The 19,205-nt window shown below is 36.9% G+C and overlaps 5 protein-coding genes across 5 annotated transcripts in view; 1 reads left to right on the forward strand and 4 right to left on the reverse strand.

The window, feature by feature from the left end:
- LOC122989049 overlaps nt 1–5,285 on the forward strand; it is a 50,068-nt gene extending 44,783 nt beyond the window's left edge. Inside the window, exons 52-58 of the mRNA XM_044361729.1 lie at nt 37–297; nt 467–724; nt 1,486–1,746; nt 2,172–2,459; nt 2,719–2,955; nt 3,766–3,831; nt 4,141–5,285. Coding sequence (XP_044217664.1) covers nt 37–297; nt 467–724; nt 1,486–1,746; nt 2,172–2,459; nt 2,719–2,955; nt 3,766–3,831; nt 4,141–4,424 — 1,655 coding nt within the window. The 3' untranslated portion in view covers nt 4,425–5,285. The remainder of the gene's footprint in view (nt 1–36; nt 298–466; nt 725–1,485; nt 1,747–2,171; nt 2,460–2,718; nt 2,956–3,765; nt 3,832–4,140) is intronic.
- A 952-nt stretch (nt 5,286–6,237) lies between these two features.
- On the reverse strand, nt 6,238–7,722 carry LOC122989050 (trace amine-associated receptor 13c-like). Its single transcript, XM_044361730.1, has 2 exons — nt 7,553–7,722; nt 6,238–7,048 (listed from the first exon to the last, which is right to left on the reverse strand). The coding sequence occupies exons 1-2, from the start codon at nt 7,720–7,722 to the stop codon at nt 6,238–6,240; spliced, it is 981 nt and encodes a 326-aa protein (XP_044217665.1).
- Nucleotides 7,723–9,542: 1,820 nt separating this feature from the next.
- Nucleotides 9,543–11,026, reverse strand: LOC122989051 (trace amine-associated receptor 13c-like). Its single transcript, XM_044361731.1, has 2 exons — nt 10,857–11,026; nt 9,543–10,353 (listed from the first exon to the last, which is right to left on the reverse strand). Exons 1-2 carry the CDS (start codon nt 11,024–11,026, stop codon nt 9,543–9,545), a joined length of 981 nt encoding a protein of 326 aa, XP_044217666.1.
- Nucleotides 11,027–13,360: 2,334 nt separating this feature from the next.
- On the reverse strand, nt 13,361–14,843 carry LOC122989052 (trace amine-associated receptor 13c-like). The gene is made up of 2 exons (XM_044361732.1): nt 14,674–14,843; nt 13,361–14,168 (listed from the first exon to the last, which is right to left on the reverse strand). Exons 1-2 carry the CDS (start codon nt 14,841–14,843, stop codon nt 13,361–13,363), a joined length of 978 nt encoding a protein of 325 aa, XP_044217667.1.
- A 1,821-nt stretch (nt 14,844–16,664) lies between these two features.
- LOC122989055 (trace amine-associated receptor 13c-like) lies at nt 16,665–18,147 on the reverse strand. Its single transcript, XM_044361734.1, has 2 exons — nt 17,978–18,147; nt 16,665–17,472 (listed from the first exon to the last, which is right to left on the reverse strand). The coding sequence occupies exons 1-2, from the start codon at nt 18,145–18,147 to the stop codon at nt 16,665–16,667; spliced, it is 978 nt and encodes a 325-aa protein (XP_044217669.1).
- Between the last annotated feature and the right edge of the window lie 1,058 nt (nt 18,148–19,205).

Here is a 19,205-nt window from a genome sequence, read left to right on the forward strand (position 1 = left end):
TGGAGCATTATTAATCGTATCTGTCCTGTCTTCTAGGTCCTTGTGCTCTAACGTCCATCAGTGCAGTGACAGGATGCAACAGTGATACAATCCTGGTTGAATGGGAGCTGAATCAGGACACACCTATTTACCTGGTGACCGCCGAGGGCCACGACCAGACCCTCATTTCCTGTAACAGCACCTCCAATTCATGTGTACTCCAGGATATTCGCTGCGGCATGCACTACAGCATCATTGTATCAGCTTCTTCTGATAAGTGCAGCAGCCTCAGAAGTCCACCAAAGAAGATTAAAACAGGTATTTTTTTCTGCTCACCATGTAGCCTGATTCACTTTATCGCTTTACAGAAACCGACAGATGAAAAAACTCACTTCTGTTATCAAAACTCACTTAAAGTTTTGAAAGTACAGTAGATCCACAGCGCAAACACCTGAGGAAATATATAAGGTTATTCTGTCTTCTCTAGCACCCTGTGTCCCAGACAACGTGACAGTGGCACCATCATGTGAGGAGAATGGAGCCACGGTGACGTGGGCCGACTCCCCTGTGGCCACATCCTACCTGCTGACAGCAACAGGAAGGGACGGACATGTCACGAAATGCAATTCCTTAGTGAACAACTGCACCCTTGCTAATCTGCACTGCGGACAGCCGTACAACTTGAGCATCACTGCCAGTGGAGACAACTGCACCAGCCCGCCCAGAACCACATCCTTCAGAACAGGTAGAGAGATGATCGGACTTTTCTTTTCTTTTCTGAGGTTTGAAATGTATCGTTTAACTAAAGCAACACTTTCGATTGGTAGAGAGTGGATGGTAGTCTGTAAATGATATAGATGATAAAGTCTAGAGCTGAAATGGTTAGTCGAATAATTGATAGAAAATTCATTGGTAAAAATTCTGTTAATTGGCTAATCTATCAAGTCAAGGACAGGACTTGATAGATTAGGAAAAACTGCAGCCTCTCAGACATCAAGATTTCTGCTTATGTGATAGAAAACTATTGTATTTTGGACTGTTGTTCCCATAAAACAAGTAATTTGAAGACAGGCATTTTCCACTGTCATCTGACATTTTACAGACAAAAAAACGGATTAATCGACAAAGTATTAAGCAGATGAATTGATCATGAAAATACTTTTTAGTTGCAGCACTAGTAAAGCCACATTTTCAGAATCTTCTATCATCATGCAAAATACTGCAAAAATTACTTTTTTTGTTGATAATCAAAATTAGTTCTTTGTGATTTTTAATGAGTAGCTTTTCTTCCTGTTCATGCTGTTCTGTTAATGCACTAATACCATCAAGTTGAAGTTGGATTTTTTCTTAGTAGTCACCTCTATTGATTGGACTTAATAAATACAAGACATGGCCTTTTTATTTATTTATTCATTTTTTTCTTATCAGTAAGGATAAGTTAATGTTATTCTAACATTTTGGAAACTGCAGGCCCGCTGTACCGTTCTTTTCTCTCTTCCCTCTCAGTGCCCTGTGAGCCCTCCGGTCTAGCAGTGGATATCGAATGCAAGACCAACTCTGCCACCCTTTCTTGGAGTGCCAGTGAGGGTGCTGTGAAGTATTTTGGCTGTGCCCAACATATGGGTGGAGACGCGTTTTACTGTGATAGCACCGACACCTCCTGCACCATCGAAGGCCTGGAATGTGGCGGCATGTACAATTTCTCCGTTGAAGCCTCGAATGGCGTTTGCAACAGCTCGTTCAGCGCACCTCTGCAGGCTGGAGCAGGTAAATATCAGAGCTCAAAAGTGAATTATAGCAGAGTGCAATTATTACAATGCTGCGATTACTGTAGGTAATTTAGAAAAAATTTAAGAATAGAATAGAATATGCAGATATAAATAAATGTTTTCAGATACTAGTTATAGAATAACATTTCTTTTACTGGAAAACTTTTAGGGCTTCAGTAGATGTGATAAATGTTTTGTTTTCTCATGTACATTACAATAATCAATTAAAGAAGTACTCAATCAGTTGGTTGTACTGGTTCAATACCTACAATGTAGTATAGCAAGTCAAGAAAAATCTAATTATCCCACCAAAAAGGCTAGTGAGGATGATCTTTTACCCTTTGAAATTGTCACAAAAACAAGAGCAGAACTTTTTTAACTTGGCTCATTTCACTGGTGAATTGCTATCTCCTTCTTCCTCAGCTCCGTGTGCTCCGACTGGTCTGAATGTCCGGATGCAGGAGAGTAGCCAAACTTACTGGGCCATGACGTCATGGGACAGCGTCAACTGTTCCGAAGTCGAGTACTTGGTGGAGATAACCGGTCGAATCCAAAACAACCCACAGGCCCTGATGGAGATCTCTTCTTATTGGTCGCCCAGGAAATATTTTGAGTTCCCATTGCCTTGCAGCACAGTTTATAACATCACTGTACGCTCCAGAAACTCAGCCGGGATCAGCAATCCTTCCAACGCCCTTACTGGAGTCACAGGTAAATTCACATTGGATTATGTAGCCCATACATCATGTCTTTTGTTTGAAGCAAAAGCTGTTCCTTTTTGCATTTAGGTTGATATATTGAGGAGATAGTCTTGTATCTGTTTTATAGCATATTTGAAATATTAATATTTTGCTTTTTAATTGTTTAAGCAGAATATGTCTTGTTATCTTCACCTCACATAGCATGGGTTTAGATATAATAAGACACTCCAGTCCTCCTGTTAACAGTATTTTCATCGTTTCTTTCCCAGCGCCCTGTGCTCCACAGAATGTGAAATACTCTGGTAGCAGACAGTCTGCTGTTCTTTCCTGGGAGGCGTCGGTGTTTGCCACACGGTACATTGTCTACAATGTGTCGAGCGCAGGCCGTGTCAAGGTTTGCAACACCACAGGGCTCTCCTGCTCGCTGACCAACTTTGATCCTCACACCATCGAAGTGACGGCCAGCAACGCCGTAGGACAGAGCAACCCTACCAGCAATATTACAGGTCAGATGCAGGGCGAGAAAAATCACCAGCACTACACAGGACTCACAAAAATAATCTCTCCATGTCATTCAACTGGAGCTGTAGCAGCAAGATTGTATTCCACATTGCTTTTTGTTTCATCTTATTATTACTTAAATCTAACTTTGTATAGTTCTGCTTAGCAAAATTCCTCAACGTCGAATATTGTACGAGTTCATAAGGATGCTTTCACACCTGATCTGTTTGGTTCAGTTCAAATGATCTGTGTTTGGATCAGTTCATTTGAGTTTGTGTGAAAGCTGTCAATCAAACTCTGCTGTGGACTAAACAACCGGACCGAGACTCAGTTTGAAAAATCTGATATATAGCACTGATATTTATTTTCTTTACACAGCCCATAAAATAAATAAACATTTTTGATTAGGTCTCCTTAGATTAGTTTTTTTGTAACTTGTGACTAAGAAATGTGGGGTTGGCAGGATGTTGAAAAATAACTTTTTCACTACTCTCTATCGGACAAACTATGAAATGGTGACACTGTGTCAAAACATATCTTTGGCATTTCTGAACTTCATTTTTTTTGTTGTGTGTCAGCTGACATATATGCTGATACCGATATGTGAACATGACCTGAACAAGAACTAAAAGTAAACAATGACGGACCATCAGTTGCAAGCCAGAGCAACACTGCAGCGTGCACAGTGCAAGTACACTGAAACAACAATGTTGCACCTGTTGAAAAATGCAACTTATCATTTAATTACTTATTTGTCTTTATTGACATTTTGGAAATCTGAAATCTATATAATGAGTTATTTTCATCTTCCTCAGGTCCAGTAGGAACTCGGAGAAGAAGAGATTTACGGGCTACTCAGGTCTATGCCAATTTAGACAGAGGTAAGTGTAACGTTTAAGGCTGCAACGATTAGTCAATCATCAGAAAATTGATCTGAGATAGCAACTGATTAATTGTTATGAGACATATTTTAAGAAAAAATGCAAAAATTCTCTTGTTCCAGCTTCTTAAAATGTGAATATTTTCTGGTGTCTTTAGTATTCTGTGACAAAACAAAATATTTGAAGTTGCACTTTGGGCTTTAGAAATAGTGTTATACATGTGGATCAAACATGAATATAAATTCATCAAAGATCTTGTATTACAAAACAACTTCTAATGCCTCACTCATCTCTCTGTCTGTCTCTCAGATCTTGAAACTCCAGAGGTGTTGACCGTAACAGTAGGTGGAGTTTCCTTGTATGTGAAGTGGACGACAGTGAAGGACGCGTCTCAGTATATGCTCGTCATTGAGGAGGAACAGAGAGAGCAGCGGGCCAATCAGCCGCCTAGAGTGAGAACCGTGGAAGGTGATTTTTACATAGAGACTGACCTCAGGCCCCGGACCACCTACTGCGTCAGGCTTGCAGCCAAAAACGCCATCAGCCAAAGCAACTACTCCAGGCCAAAGTGCAGAACCACTGGTGCCTCCTAATGAAAGGACTGGACTAAGCAGAAATACCATTATATGGCTTATATGTTTATTGTCTCCACTCAGTAGCATCCTTAACAGAATTGTTATCGGTTCAATCTTTAAACCTTTAGGGGGAAAATTGTAAAAAGAAAGTAAATACAACTACAAAGTTTTAAGAAAGGTCTTCTGTTTGGGGTACGTCTTACATGTCACAAATAAATTAAGATCAAACATGAGGAGAACTTTAGATTGGAATACTTATAAATCTTTGATAGCAATAGGTTATATACATTATCATAATTGTGGCTGGTATCATAGCAGCATGTGGCATTTTATCTGTCTAAGTATTGATGAAATTATATTTATCAAAAATGGTTCTATTTTTGAGGAAGGTTATTAGATTATCTGGTTGATTATTAAACTGAAAGTAGTGTAAACAAATAAAGTGATAATTTATCAAGCAATATTTTTTAAAACCATGCAGTATATTTTCTTTTTGATGTACTATATGACTTCTCATTTTGTGAACCATTTGCCAGATCTTTTTTAACAGTCTCAGAAGCTGAAGAAAATCTGTGAAACATTAAACACCCCTCTGTATAAACATCATTGTTGACAATTTTCTTTTTTTTAAAAACTTCAGTGTGTGTTTATATGTTTGTGTAGTGCTGAACTGGTAACTGAAGGAATCATGGCATGTTAACTTTATTTTTCTTATTTTGAGAATGTCCATTTTACAAGGTGTAGAACATTGTGAGTGTCAATAATATCAGCAGTCCATCAAAACTAAATATGCCGCACAAAAAATTGTTTAATTTTTATGGACATGTCAACTTTATTCCATGCAGTTTGATTTTTAGTCAGACCATTAAACAGACAGGACCATGGAGACTGAATGTCTATTACTGATTTCCCTTTTCTAATAGGAAACCTGCACTACAACCTACAGCAGTCAGTGTTCAACAAAGCTTCTGTGAAACACTGTAAAAAAAATTCTGACTCTTCTTGTGTCTAGAAAAATTTCTGCGTATTTCTGCGTTTTCTTGAGTAATAAAAGGCCAGATTATATAATAATGATTACACAGAGTCTATTGTATTTAAAGGTTCAGACAACCCTGAAATCAAAGCAACTAAATGGGATTCAGCCATCATTCCTTTTATTATTTACATCTTCTTACTGTAACATGTCCAAATGTTTTCTGTGAAAAAAGGTCTATAAGGAGCTTTCAACAGTCTGGACAATTTCACTTCACTAGTTGTGGTTGTATCATGCACCGTAGTGTTGTGTATTATTCAAAATTCAAATATATTACTTGACTGTAAAAACAACAAAATTCCTAAACACTAGAAATTATGAATACATCACAAAAAAGCTATATTTTTTGTTTTGTTTTGCAATTAGTCTGTTTTTACTGTCTTCATTATTTAGCATTTGAATATTTATTCTACTGTTCAGTGTCCTGATAAAAATACCAATTTGGCCTTTTATATCACAACACCAATTTCACAACAATTTATGTTAGTTTGTGCGTACAAGAATGGAAAAAGCTTTCACGCAGATGTGGATACTTATCAATTTTATTCTTTTCTACATAATCATTGCATTTATCAGGGATTCTCGACTCTCTGGACACAACACATGATCTTTTTGCTGTCTTTCCCAAGTTAATATATTTACTGGATGTCACAACACCATCGTTTTACTGTGTTCTTTAAAAAGTATTCTGAACTGATGTGTACAGTTGACAAAACAAAACAAATTTACTTCATCTTCAATCAAACTGAATTCACCTTGATAAAATAAGTCAGTTTATATACAGTATTTGGCTATTTTCTACATTATCTTGGCCTCACAGGAACCTGGCTGCAGTATTTGAAGGCTGGCAATAAGTTTAATTGATTTTCTGAACCAGGGGTAGAAAAAGGCATAGATCAGAGGATTTAAACTGGAGTTACAAAAAAATAGCCAAAGTTGAGCGAATGAACCATCAACTGTGGTGTCCTCTCCTACTAGAGAAGGACAGTAGTACGGACATAAACAAAGTATAAACACAAGTAGGACAATGCCAAGAGTTCTAGCAGCCCTCATCTCAGATTTCTTTACAACTACAGTCAGAGTTCTTGATTTGACAGCTACAATTTGAGATCGCATGACACGTGCCTGTGACACAGCCACCACAAACACTCTCATATAGAGAACTATGATAACAGTAACAGGGCTGAAAAAGGTCAGAATAAAGTCTACTGCCCCTGATATATAGCTTATGATAAGTGTACATTCTTGGGGGCAGGGATTTAACATATCTATTTGTAACAAGAAATCTTTTAGTATTATGAAGTTGTAGAGAACAGAACAGATCCAACATAAAGACACACAGATTTTAGCTCTTCTTGGCGTTATCATGGAAGAATAGTGCAGAGGGGCACAAATGGCCACATAACGATCCACTGATATGAGCACCATGCTTCCAATAGAGGAGGAGGTGAGGATACAGCTAAACAAGATCCAGAGAGCACATGTGATTTCACCCAGAAACCAGCAGGACTGCAGCGTGGCGATTGCAGCTGGCATCACTACAAGGCCCACAAGCAAGTCAGACACAGCCAGGGAGAGGAGGAAGACATTGGTGGAGGTGTGGAGCTGCCTGGAGTGAGAGATTATGATTATGCTGATTAGTGATAGTATTTTCACGTGCCTCATATTCAGTCCATGACACAATGAACATGAAGTAAGATCACAGCAAATATTGTCAGAATACAGAATATTTTACTTTTATAGACACAATATGAAAACCAAACTCAACATGCAAAATAATTCTCCACGCTTTCTGTTTAGCAGAATGGAGATTATCATGACTACTGCTATTGTGACACCTTTATACAGAGAAGCCCATTAAGAATGACATTTTCATTTACAAGTTAATGTATTAAGATCTTTAGCCTGTTTTAGCTTTTTAGAAACACATTCAAAAAGCTTGTATGCAAGGATGGACTAAGGGCCAAAGTTGGTCTTATAGCATAGAATTTAAAAAAGCTTAAATTTATGAAAACTGATGTTCAATTCTTTTACCTAACAGTTAAACTACCCCAACACTGCTACCTGTTATTACACACTACTAGCTGTAATAATTCAAGGAATGTATCTGTGCCTGAAATGAGAGATGGAGATTACAACCAACAGGTTGAGTATCACAGTGAGCAGAGCGACGCAGTACAGCAGCGTTTTGATGAGCGTGGCTTTGGGAGAAACAGGCGTTGACGTGCAGGAGGTGTTGAGGGGACGGGTGCAGAGTTCTGCTTGTTTTAGTGTCTCTACCATCATCAGAGGAAGTGACTACAGATCTGAACAGAGAGCTGATGAGGTCTAGCAGCCCTCTGATTCACTTCTTCATGACATCAGTTATCTAACTTATTTAACACACTCCCATCTGTTTTTCCCTCCAACTCCTCCTACTCACCAATTTTTGCTCCTTTCCCCATTTCATCATTCATTCCCTCTTTCAAACAGTATTTATCCTCATCACTCACACCCTGGTTTTCCTCCTTATCCTTATTTGTCTAGTTATTGTCCAGACATTGCCAAGATGGACATAATAATACTATGTTAAATAAAACACTAAATGTCACAGAACTACTACTGTCTACCAAAGAAATAGCCCCTATGAATGTCAGACCACACAACTTTGAGCAGGTTCCAATTAAAATTTGGTCCAGACCAGAGTCCATTCAATACAAATAGCAGTAAATATTGTCCATAGATGACATAAACCACCCCATAATAAAATGATGGTTGTCCCGGCCACCATGTTAGTCCTATACCTTGAGAGAGAGAGAACCCCCAGGATCTTTTTTAACAGTACTAAAAATTGAAGGAAATGTGTGAAACATTACAACGCCACCTCTGTATAAACATCAGTGTTGACAATTTTCTTTTTCTTAAAAACTTCAGTGTGTGTTTATATGTTTAGTGGTGTTGAACTGGTAACTGAAGGAATCATGGTATGTTAACTTTATTTTTCTTATTTTGAGAATGTCCATTCTACAAGGTGTAGAACAGTGTGAGTGTCAATAATATCAGCAGTCCATCAAAACTGAATATGCTGCACAATTTTTTTTTTAATTTTTATGGATATGTCAACTTTATTCCATGCAGTTTGATTTTTAGTCAGACCATTAAACAGACAGGACCATGAAGACTGAACGTCTATTACTGATTTCCCTTTTCTAATAGGAAACCTGCACTACAACCTACAGCAGCCGGTGTTTGGTGACAATAAAGCTTATGTGAAACATATTTTAATTATTCTTAGTCTTCCTATTGCTTTAAAATTATCTTTATAATTTTTGGTTGAGTAATAAAAGGCCAGATTATATAATAATGATTACTCAGAGTCTATTATATGTAAAGGTTCAGACAACCCTGAAATCAAAGCAACTAAATGGGATTCAGCCATCATTCCTTTTATTATTTACATCTTATTACTGTAACATGTCCAAATGTTTTCTGTGAAAAAAGGTCTATAAGGAGCTTTCAACAGTCTGGACAATTTCACTTCACTAGTTGTGGTTGTGTCATGCACCATAGTGTCTTGTATTATTCAAAGTTCAAATATATTACTTAATTGTAAAAACAATAAAATTCCTAAACACTAGGAATTATGAATACATCACAAAAAAGCTATATTTTTTGTTTTGTTTTGCAATTAGTCAGTTTTTACTGTCTTCATTATTTAGTATTTGAATATTTATTCTACTGTTCAGTGTCCTGATAAAAATATCAATTTGGCCTTTTATATCACAACACCAATTTCACAACAATGTATGTTAGTTTGTGCATACAAGGATGGAAAAAGCTTTCACACAGATGTGGATACTTATCAGTTTTATTCTTTTCTACATAATCGTTGCATTTATCAGGGATTCTCGACACTCTGGATACAACACATGATCTTTTTGCTGTCTTTCCCAAGTTAATATATTTACTGGATGTCACAACACCATCATTTCACTGTGTTCTTTAAAAAGTATTCTGAACTGATGTGTACAGTTGACAAAACAAAACAAATTTACTTCATCTTCAATCAAACTGAATTCACCTTGATAAAATAAGTCAGTTTATATACAGTATTTGGCTATTTTCTACATTATCTTGGCCTCACAGGAACCTGGCTGCAGTATTTGAAGGCTGGCAATAAGTTTAATTGATTTTCTGAACCAGGGGTAGAAAAAGGCATAGATCAGAGGATTTAAACTGGAGTTACAATAAAAAAGCCAAACTTCAGGTGATGAACCATCAACTGTCTTGTCCTGTCCTGCTAGAGAAGGACAGTAGTATGGACATAAACAAAGTATAAACACAAGTAGGACAATGCCAAGAGTTCTAGCAGCCCTCATCTCAGATTTCTTTACAACTACAGTCAGAGTTCTTGATTTGTCAGCTACAATTTGAGACCGCATGACACGTGCCTGTGACACAGCCACCACAAACACTCTCATATAGAGAACTATAATAACAGTAACAGGGCTGAAAAAGGTCAGAATAAAGTCTACTGCCCCTGATATGTAGCTTATGATAAGTGTACATTCTTGGGGGCAGGTATTTAACATATCTATTTGTAACAAGAAATCTTTTAGTATTATGAAGTTGTAGATAACAGAACAGATCCAACATAAAGACACACAGATTTTAGCTCTTCTTGGCGTTATCATGGAAGAATAGTGCAGAGGGGCACAAATGGCCACGTAACGATCCACTGATATGAGCACCATGCTTCCAATAGAGGAGGAGATGAGGATAAAGCTCAACATGAATGAGAGAGCACATGTGATTTCACCCAGAAACCAGCAGGACTGCAGCGTGGCGATTGCAGCTGGCATCACTGCAAGGCCCACAAACAAGTCAGACACAGCCAGGGAGAGGAGGAAGACATTGGTGGAGGTGTGGAGCTGCCTGGAGTGAGAGATTATGATTATGCTGATTAGTGATAGTATTTTCACGTGCCTCATATTCAGTCCATGACACAATGAACATGAAGTAAGATCAAAGCAAATATTGTCAGAATACAGAATATTTTACTTTTATAGACACAATATGAAAACCAAACTCAACATGCAAAATAATTCTCCACGCTTTCTGTTTAGCAGAATGGAGCTTATCATGACTACTGCTATTGTGACACCTTTATACAGAGAAGCCCATTAAGAATGACATTTTCATTTACAAGTTAATGTATTAAGATCTTTAGCCTGTTTTAGCTTTTTAGAAACACATTCAAAAAGCTTGTATGCAGGATGGACTAAGGGCCAAAGTTGGTCTTATAGCATAGAATTTAAAAAAGCATAATTTTATGAAAACTGATGTTCAATTCTTTTACCTAACAGTTAAACTACCCCAACACTGCTACCTGTTATCACACACTACCAGCTGTAATAATTCAAGGAAAGCATCTGTGCCTGAAATGAGAGATGGAGATTACAACCAACAGGTTGAGTATCACAGTGAGCAGAGCGATGCAGTACAGCAGTGTTTTGATGAGCGTGGCTTTGGTAGAAACAGGCGTTGACGTGCAGGAGGTGTTGAGGGGAAGGGTGCAGAGCTCTGCTTGTTTCGGTGTCTCTACCATCGTCAGAGGAAGTGACTACAGATCTGAACAGAGAGCTGATGAGGTCTAGCAGCCCTCTGACTCACTTCTTCATGACATCAGTTATCTAACTTATTTAACACACTCCCATCTGTTTTTCCCTCCAACTCCTCCTACTCACCAATTTTTGCTCCTTTCCCCATTTCATCATTCATTCCCTCTTTCAAACAGTATTTATCCTCATCACTCACACCCTGGTTTTCCTCCTTATCCTTATTTGTCTAGGTATTGTCCAGACATTGCCAAGATGGACATAATAATACTATGTTAAATAAAACACTAAATGTCACAGAACTACTACTGTCTACCAAAGAAATAGCCCCTATGAATGTCAGACCACACAACTTTGAGCAGGTTCCAATTAAAATTTAGTCCAGACCAGAGTCCATTCAATACAAATAGCAGTAAATACTGTCCATAGATGACATAAACCACCCCATAATAAAATGATGGTTGTCCCAGCCACCATGTTAGTCCCTATACCTTGAGAGAGAGAGAACCCCCAGGATCTTTTTTAACAGTACTAAAAATTGAATGAAATCTGTGAAACATTACAACGCCACCTCTGTATAAACATCAGTGTTGACAATTTTCTTTTTCTTAAAAACTTCAGTGTGTGTTTATATGTTTAGTGGTGTTGAACTAGTAACTGAAGGAATCATGGTATGTTAACTTTATTTTTCTTATTTTGAGAATGTCCATTCTACAAGGTGTAGAACAGTGTGAGTGTCAATAATATCAGCGGTCCATCAAAACTGAATATGCCACACAAGAATTTGTTTAATTTTTATGGACATGTCAACTTTATTCCATGCAGTTTGATTTTTAGTCAGACCATTAAACAGACAGGACCATGAAGACTGAACGTCAATTACTGATTTCCCTTTTCTAATAGGAAACCTGCACTACAACCTACAGCAGCCGGTGTTTGGTGACAATAAAGCTTATGTGAAACATATTTTAATTATTCTTAGTCTTTCTATTGCTTTAAAATTATCTTTATAATTTTTGGTTGAGTAATAAAAGGCCAGATTATATAATAATGATTACACAGAGTCTATTGTATTTAAAGGTTCAGACAACCCTGAAATCAAAGCAACTAAATGGGATTCAGCCATCATTCCTTTTATTATTTACATCTTATTACTGTAACATGTCCAAATGTTTTCTGTGAAAAAAGGTCTATAAGGAGCTTTCAACAGTCTGGACAATTTCACTTCACTAGTTGTGGTTGTATCATGCACCGTAGTGTCTTGTATTATTCAAAATTCAAATATATTACTTAAATGTAAAAACAACAAAATTCCTAAACACTAGGAATTATGAATACATCACAAAAAGCTATATTTTTTGTTTTGTTTTGCAATTAGTCTGTTTTTACTGTATTCATTATTTAGTATCTGAATATTTATATTAATGTTTAGTCTCCTAACAAAAATATCAATTTGGCCTTTTACATCACAAAACTGATTTCACAACAATATATTTTAGCGCTATATGTGAAGTTTAATTTGTGCATAAAAGTCTGGAAAAAAATTCACGCACATGTGGATACTTGTCTGTTTTATTCTTTTCTTCATAATCATGCCATTTGTCAGGGATCCTCGACAGTCTGGACACAACACATCATCACATTTAGCAAACTGGAAAAGACATTTAATTGTATATTAAAAACAGCAATGTCATATTGTTTAAGTCATTTTTGGTGTACCATACTTTTAAGAATTACAGGTGCCTGTATAACACATGTGCAGCTTCTAGTATGTTGGTAACATAGGCCTCAATTACACATATCATGACATTCATTATATTTGGCCATTCAGTAGACTTTAGCCAAATCATGCATTTTTCTTTTTTCTTTGCAATATTTAGGCAACTACAGAACCTCATTCCTTATATATGTACATATATATATTCTATATATGTAAATATATATATATATATATATATATATATATATATATATATATATATATATAGCAGATATTGTTCTGTTTTTAAAGTATAGTAAGATTAAACTGTAAGAATAACTATTGAATAGTCTATAAACACAAGCTGTTAAAACTCCATCATCTACACTGGCAAAATGTTTTTTTTTTTAAATAGTTCATGTTCTCAATATGTGCCTTTTTGCTGTCTTTCCCAAGTTAATATATTTACTGGATGTCACAACACTGTGGTTTCACTGTGTTCTTTAAAAAGTATTCTGAGCTGGTGTGTACAGTTGACAAAACAAAACAAATTTACTTCACCTTCAATTACACTGAATTCATCTTAATGAAATAAGTCAGTTTATATACAGTATATGGCTATTTTCTACATTATCTTGGCCTCACAGGAACCTGGCTGCAGTATTTGAAGGCTGGCAATGAGTTTAATTGATTTTCTGAACCAGGGGTAGAAAAAGGCATAGATCAGAGGATTTAAACTGGAGTTACAATAAAATAGCCAAACTTCAGGTGATGAACCATCAACTGTCTTGTCCTGTCCTGCTAGAGAAGGACAGTAGTATGGACATAAACAAAGTATAAACACAAGTAGGACAATGCCAAGAGTTCTAGCAGCCCTCATCTCAGATTTCTTTGCAACTACAATCAGAGTTCTTGATTTGTCAGCTACAATTTGAGACCGCATGACACGTGCCTGTGACACAGCCACCACAAACACTCTCATATAGAGAACTATGATAACAGTAACAGGGCTGAAAAAGGTCAGAATAAAGTCTACTGCCCCTGATATATAGCTTATGATAAGTGTACATTCTTGGGGGCAGGGATTTAACATATCTGTTTGTAACAAGTGATCTTTTAGTATTATGAAGTTGTAGATAACAGAACAGATCCAACACAAAGACACACAGATTTTAGCTCTTCTTGGCGTTATCATGGAAGAATAGTGCAGAGGGGCACAAATGGCCACATAACGATCCACTGATATGAGCACCATGCTTCCGACAGAGGAGGATGTGAGGATAAAGGTCAACATGAATGAGAGAGCACATGTGATTTCATCCATAAACCAGCAGGAGTGCAGGGCAATTGCAGCTGGCATCATTGCAAGGCCCACAAGCAAGTCAGACACAGCCAGGGAGAGGAGGAGGACATTGGTGGAGGTGTGAAGCTGCCTGGAGTGAGAGATTATGATTATGCTGATTAGTGATAGTATTTTCACGTGCCTCATATTCAGTCCATGACACAATGACCATGTAGTTAGATCACAGCAAATATTGTCAGAATACAGAATATTTTACTTTTATAGACACAATATGAAAACCAAACTCTACATGCAAAATAAATCTTCACACTTTCTGTTTAGCAGAAATGGAGATTATCATGACTACTGTCATGCTGACACCTTTATACAGAGAATCCCATTAAGAATGACATTTTCATTTATAAGTTAAAGTATTAAGACTTTTAGCCTGTTTTAGCTTATTAGAAACACATTCAAAAAGCTTGTATGCAAGGATGGACTAAGGGCCAAAGTTGGTCTTATATCATAGAATTTAAAAAAGCATAATTTTATGAAAACTGATGTTCAATTCTTTTACCTAACAGTTAAACTACCCCAACACTGCTACCTGTTATCACACACTACTAGCTGTAATAATTCAAGGAAAGCATCTGTGCCTGAAATGAGAGATGGAGATTACAACCAACAGGTTGAGTATCACAGTGAGCAGAGCGATGCAGTACAGCAGTGTTTTGATGAGCGTGGCTTTGGTAGAAACAGGCGTTGACATGCAGGAGGTGTTGAGGGGAAGGGTGCAGAGCTCTGCTTGTTTCGGTGTCTCTACCATCATCAGAGGAAGTGACTACAGATCTGAACAGAGAGCTGATGAGGTCTAGCAGCCCTCTGACTCACTTCTTCATGACATCAGTTATCTAACTTATTTAACACACTCCCATCTGTTTTTCCCTCCAACTCCTCCTACTCACCAATTTTTGCTCCTTTCCCCATTTCATCATTCATTTCCTCTTTCAAACAATATTTATCCTCATCACTCACACCCTGGTTTTCCTCCTTATCCTTATTTGTCTAGTTATAGTCCAGACATAGCCAAGATGGACATAATAAAACTGTGTTAAATAAAACACTAAATGTGACAGAACTACCACTGTCTACCAAAGAAATAGCCCCTATGAATGTCAGACCACACAACTTTGAGCAGGTTCCAATTAAAATTTAGTCCAGACCAGAGTCCATTCAATACAAATAGCAGTAAATACTGTCCATAGATGACATAAACCACCCCATAATAAAATGATGGTTGTCCCAGCCACCATGTTAGTCCCTATAACTTGAGAGAGAGAGAACCCCCAGGATCTTTTTTAACAGTACTAAAAATTGAAGGAAATGTGTGAAACATTACAACGCCACCTCTGTATAAACATCAGTGTTGACAATTTTCTTTTTCTTAAAAACTTCAGTGTGTGTTTATATGTTTAGTGGTGTTGAACTAGTAACTGAAGGAATCATGGTATGTTAACTTTATTTTTCTTATTTTGAGAATGTCCATTCTACAAGGTGTAGAACAGTGTGAGTGTCAATAATATCAGCAGTCCATCAAAACTGAATATGCTGCACAATTTTTTTTTTAATTTTTATGGATATGTCAACTTTATTCCATGCAGTTTGATTTTTAGCCAGACCATTAAACAGACAGGACCATGAAGACTGAACGTCTATTACTGATTTCCCTTTTCTAATAGGAAACCTGCACTACAACCTACAGCAGCCGGTGTTTGGTGACAATAAAGCTTATGTGAAACATATTTTAATTATTCTTAGTCTTCCTATTGCTTTAAAATTATCTTTATAATTTTTGGTTGAGTAATAAAAGGCCAGATTATATAATAATGATTACTCAGAGTCTATTATATGTAAAGGTTCAGACAACCCTGAAATCAAAGTAACTAAATGGGATTCAGCCATCATTCCTTTTATTATTTACATCTTATTACTGTAACATGTCCAAATGTTTTCTGTGAAAAAAGGTCTATAAGGAGCTTTCAACAGTCTGGACAATTTCACTTCACTAGTTGTGGTTGTATCATGCACCGTAGTGTCTTGTATTATTCAAAGTTCAAATATATTACTTAATTGTAAAAACAATAAAATTCCTAAACACTAGGAATTATGAATACATCACAAAAAAGCTATATTTTTTGTTTTGTTTTGCAATTAGTCAGTTTTTACTGTCTTCATTATTTAGTATTTGAATATTTATTCTACTGTTCAGTGTCCTGATAAAAATATCAATTTGGCCTTTTATATCACAACACCAATTTCACAACAATGTATTTTAGTTTGTGCATACAAGGATGGAAAAAGCTTTCACACAGATGTGGATACTTATCAATTTTATTCTTTTCTACATAATCGTTGCATTTATCAGGGATTCTCGACACTCTGGATACAACACATGATCTTTTTGCTGTCTTTCCCAAGTTAATATATTTACTGGATGTCACAACACCATCGTTTCACTGTGTTCTTTAAAAAGTATTCTGAACTGATGTGTACAGTTGACAAAACAAAACAAATTTACTTCATCTTCAATCAAACTGAATTCACCGTGATAAAATAAGTCAGTTTATATACAGTATTTGGCTATTTTCTACATTATCTTGGCCTCACAGGAACCTGGCTGCAGTATTTGAAGGCTGACAATCAGTTTAATTGATTTTCTAAACCAGGGGTAGAAAAAGGCATAGATCAGAGGATTTAAACTGGAGTTACAATAAAAAAGCCAAACTTCAGGTGATGAACCATCAACTGTGTTGTCCTGTCCTGCTAGAGAAGGACAGTAGTATGGACATAAACAAAGTATAAACACAAGTAGGACAATGCCAAGAGTTCTAGCAGCCCTCATCTCAGATTTCTTTGCAACTACAGTCAGAGTTCTTGATTTGTCAGCTACAATTTGAGATCGCATGACACGTGCCTGTGACACAGCCACCACAAACACTCTCATATAGAGAACTATGATAACAGTAACAGGGCAGAAAAAGGTCAGAATAAAGTCTACTGCCCCTGATATGTAGCTTATGATAAGTGTACATTCTTGGGGGCAGGGATTTAACATATCTATTTGGGACAAGTGATCTTTTAGTATTATGAAGTTGTAGAGAACAGAACAGATCCAACACAAAGACACACAGATTTTAGCTCTTCTTGGCATTATCATGGAAGAATAGTGCAGAGGGGCACAAATGGCCACATAACGATCCACTGATATGAGCACCATGCTTCCGACAGAGGAGGATGTGAGGATAAAGGTCAACAAGAATGAGAGAACACATGTGATTTCATCCAGAAACCAGCAGGAGTGCAGGGCAATTGCAGCTGGCATCACTGCAAGGCCCACAAGCAAGTCAGACACAGCCAGGGAGAGGAGGAAGACATTGGTGGAGGTGTGAAGCTGCCTGAAGTGAGAGATTATGTTTATGCTGATTAGTGATAGTATCCTCATATTCATCATATTCAGTCCATGACACAATGAAAATGAAGTTAGATCACAGCAAATACTCTGAGAAAACAGAATATTTTACTGTCATAGACACAATATGAAAACCAAACTCAACATGCAAAATAAATCTTCACACTTTCTGTTTAGCAGAAATGGAGATTATCATGACTACTGCCATTCTGACACCTTTATACAGAGAATCCCATTAAGAATGACATTTTCATTTACAAGTTAATGTATTAAGACTTTTAGCCTGTTTTAGCTTATTAGAAACACATTCAAAAAGCTTGTATGCAAGGATGGACTAAGGGCCAAAGTTGGTCTTATATAATATAATTTAAAAAGGCATAATTTTATGAAAACTGATGTTCAATTCTTTTACCTAACAGTTAAACTACCCCAACACTGCTACCTGTTATTACACACTACCAGCTGTAATAATTCAAGGAATGCATCTGTGCCTGAAATGAGAGATGGAGATTACAACCAACAGGTTGAGTATCACAGTGAGCAGAGCGATGCAGTACAGCAGCGTTTTGATGAGCGTGGCTTTGGTAGAAACAGGCGTTGACATGCAGGAGGTGTTGAGGGGACGGGTGCAGAGCTCTGCTTGTTTCGGTGTCTCTACCATCGTCAGAGGAAGTGACTACAGATCTGAACAGAGAGCTGATGAGGTCTAGCAGCCCTCTGACTCACTTCTTCATGACATCAGTTATCTAACTTATTTAACACACTCCCATCTGTTTTTCCCTCCAACTCCTCCTACTCACCAATTTTTGCTCCTTTCCCCATTTCATCATTCATTCCCTCTTTCAAACAATATTTATCCTCATCACTCACACCCTGGTTTTCCTCCTTATCCTTATTTGTCTAGTTATTGTGCAGACATTGCCAAGATGGACATAATAATACTATGTTAAATAAAACACTAAATGTCACAGAACTACTACTGTCTACCAAAGAAATAGCCCCTATGAATGTCAGACCACACAACTTTGAGCAGGTTCCAATTAAAATTTAGTCCAGACCAGAGTCCATTCAATACAAATAGCAGTAAATACTGTCCATAGATGACATAAACCACCCCATAATAAAATGATGGTTGTCCCAGCCACCATGTTAGTCCCTATAACTTGAGAGAGAGAGAACCCCCAGGATCTTTTTTAACAGTACTAAAAATTGAAGGAAATCTGTGAAACATTACAATGCCACCTCTGTATAAACATCAGTGTTGACAATTTTCTTTTACTTAAAAACTTCAGTGTGTGTTTATATGTTTAGTGGTGTTGAACTGGTAACTGAAGGAATCATGGTATGTTAACTTTATTTTTCTTATTTTGAGAATGTCCATTCTACAAGGTGTAGAACAGTGTGAGTGTCAATAATATCAGCAGTCCATCAAAACTGAATATGCCACACAAGAATTTGTTTAATTTTTATGGACATGTCAACTTTATTCCATGCAGTTTGATTTTTAGTCAGACCATTAAACAGACAGGACCATGAAGACTGAACGTCTATTACTGATTTCCCTTTTCTAATAGGAAACCTGCACTACAACCTACAGCAGCCGGTGTTTGGTGACAATGAAGTTTATGTGAAACATATTTTAATTATTCTTAGTCTTTCTATTGCTTTAAAATTATCTTTATAATTTTTGGTTGAGTAATAAAAGGCCAGATTATATAA

Source organism: Thunnus albacares, chromosome 9, assembly GCF_914725855.1.
Source record: "Thunnus albacares chromosome 9, fThuAlb1.1, whole genome shotgun sequence".
Lineage (NCBI taxonomy): Eukaryota > Metazoa > Chordata > Actinopteri > Scombriformes > Scombridae > Thunnus > Thunnus albacares.

Coding starts and splice junctions, on each gene's coding strand:
- LOC122989050 (XM_044361730.1), bottom strand. CDS start 7,722: ATGGTAGAGACACTAAAACAAGCAGAACTCTGCACCCGTCCCCTCAAC. Junction 7,049..7,552: donor ATCTCCATCTCTCATTTCAG/GCACAGATACAT, acceptor CTCTCACTCCAG/GCAGCTCCACACCTCCACCA.
- LOC122989051 (XM_044361731.1), bottom strand. CDS start 11,026: ATGGTAGAGACACCGAAACAAGCAGAGCTCTGCACCCTTCCCCTCAAC. Junction 10,354..10,856: donor ATCTCCATCTCTCATTTCAG/GCACAGATGCTT, acceptor CTCTCACTCCAG/GCAGCTCCACACCTCCACCA.
- LOC122989052 (XM_044361732.1), bottom strand. CDS start 14,843: ATGGTAGAGACACCGAAACAAGCAGAGCTCTGCACCCTTCCCCTCAAC. Junction 14,169..14,673: donor ATCTCCATCTCTCATTTCAG/GCACAGATGCTT, acceptor CTCTCACTCCAG/GCAGCTTCACACCTCCACCA.
- LOC122989055 (XM_044361734.1), bottom strand. CDS start 18,147: ATGGTAGAGACACCGAAACAAGCAGAGCTCTGCACCCGTCCCCTCAAC. Junction 17,473..17,977: donor ATCTCCATCTCTCATTTCAG/GCACAGATGCAT, acceptor CTCTCACTTCAG/GCAGCTTCACACCTCCACCA.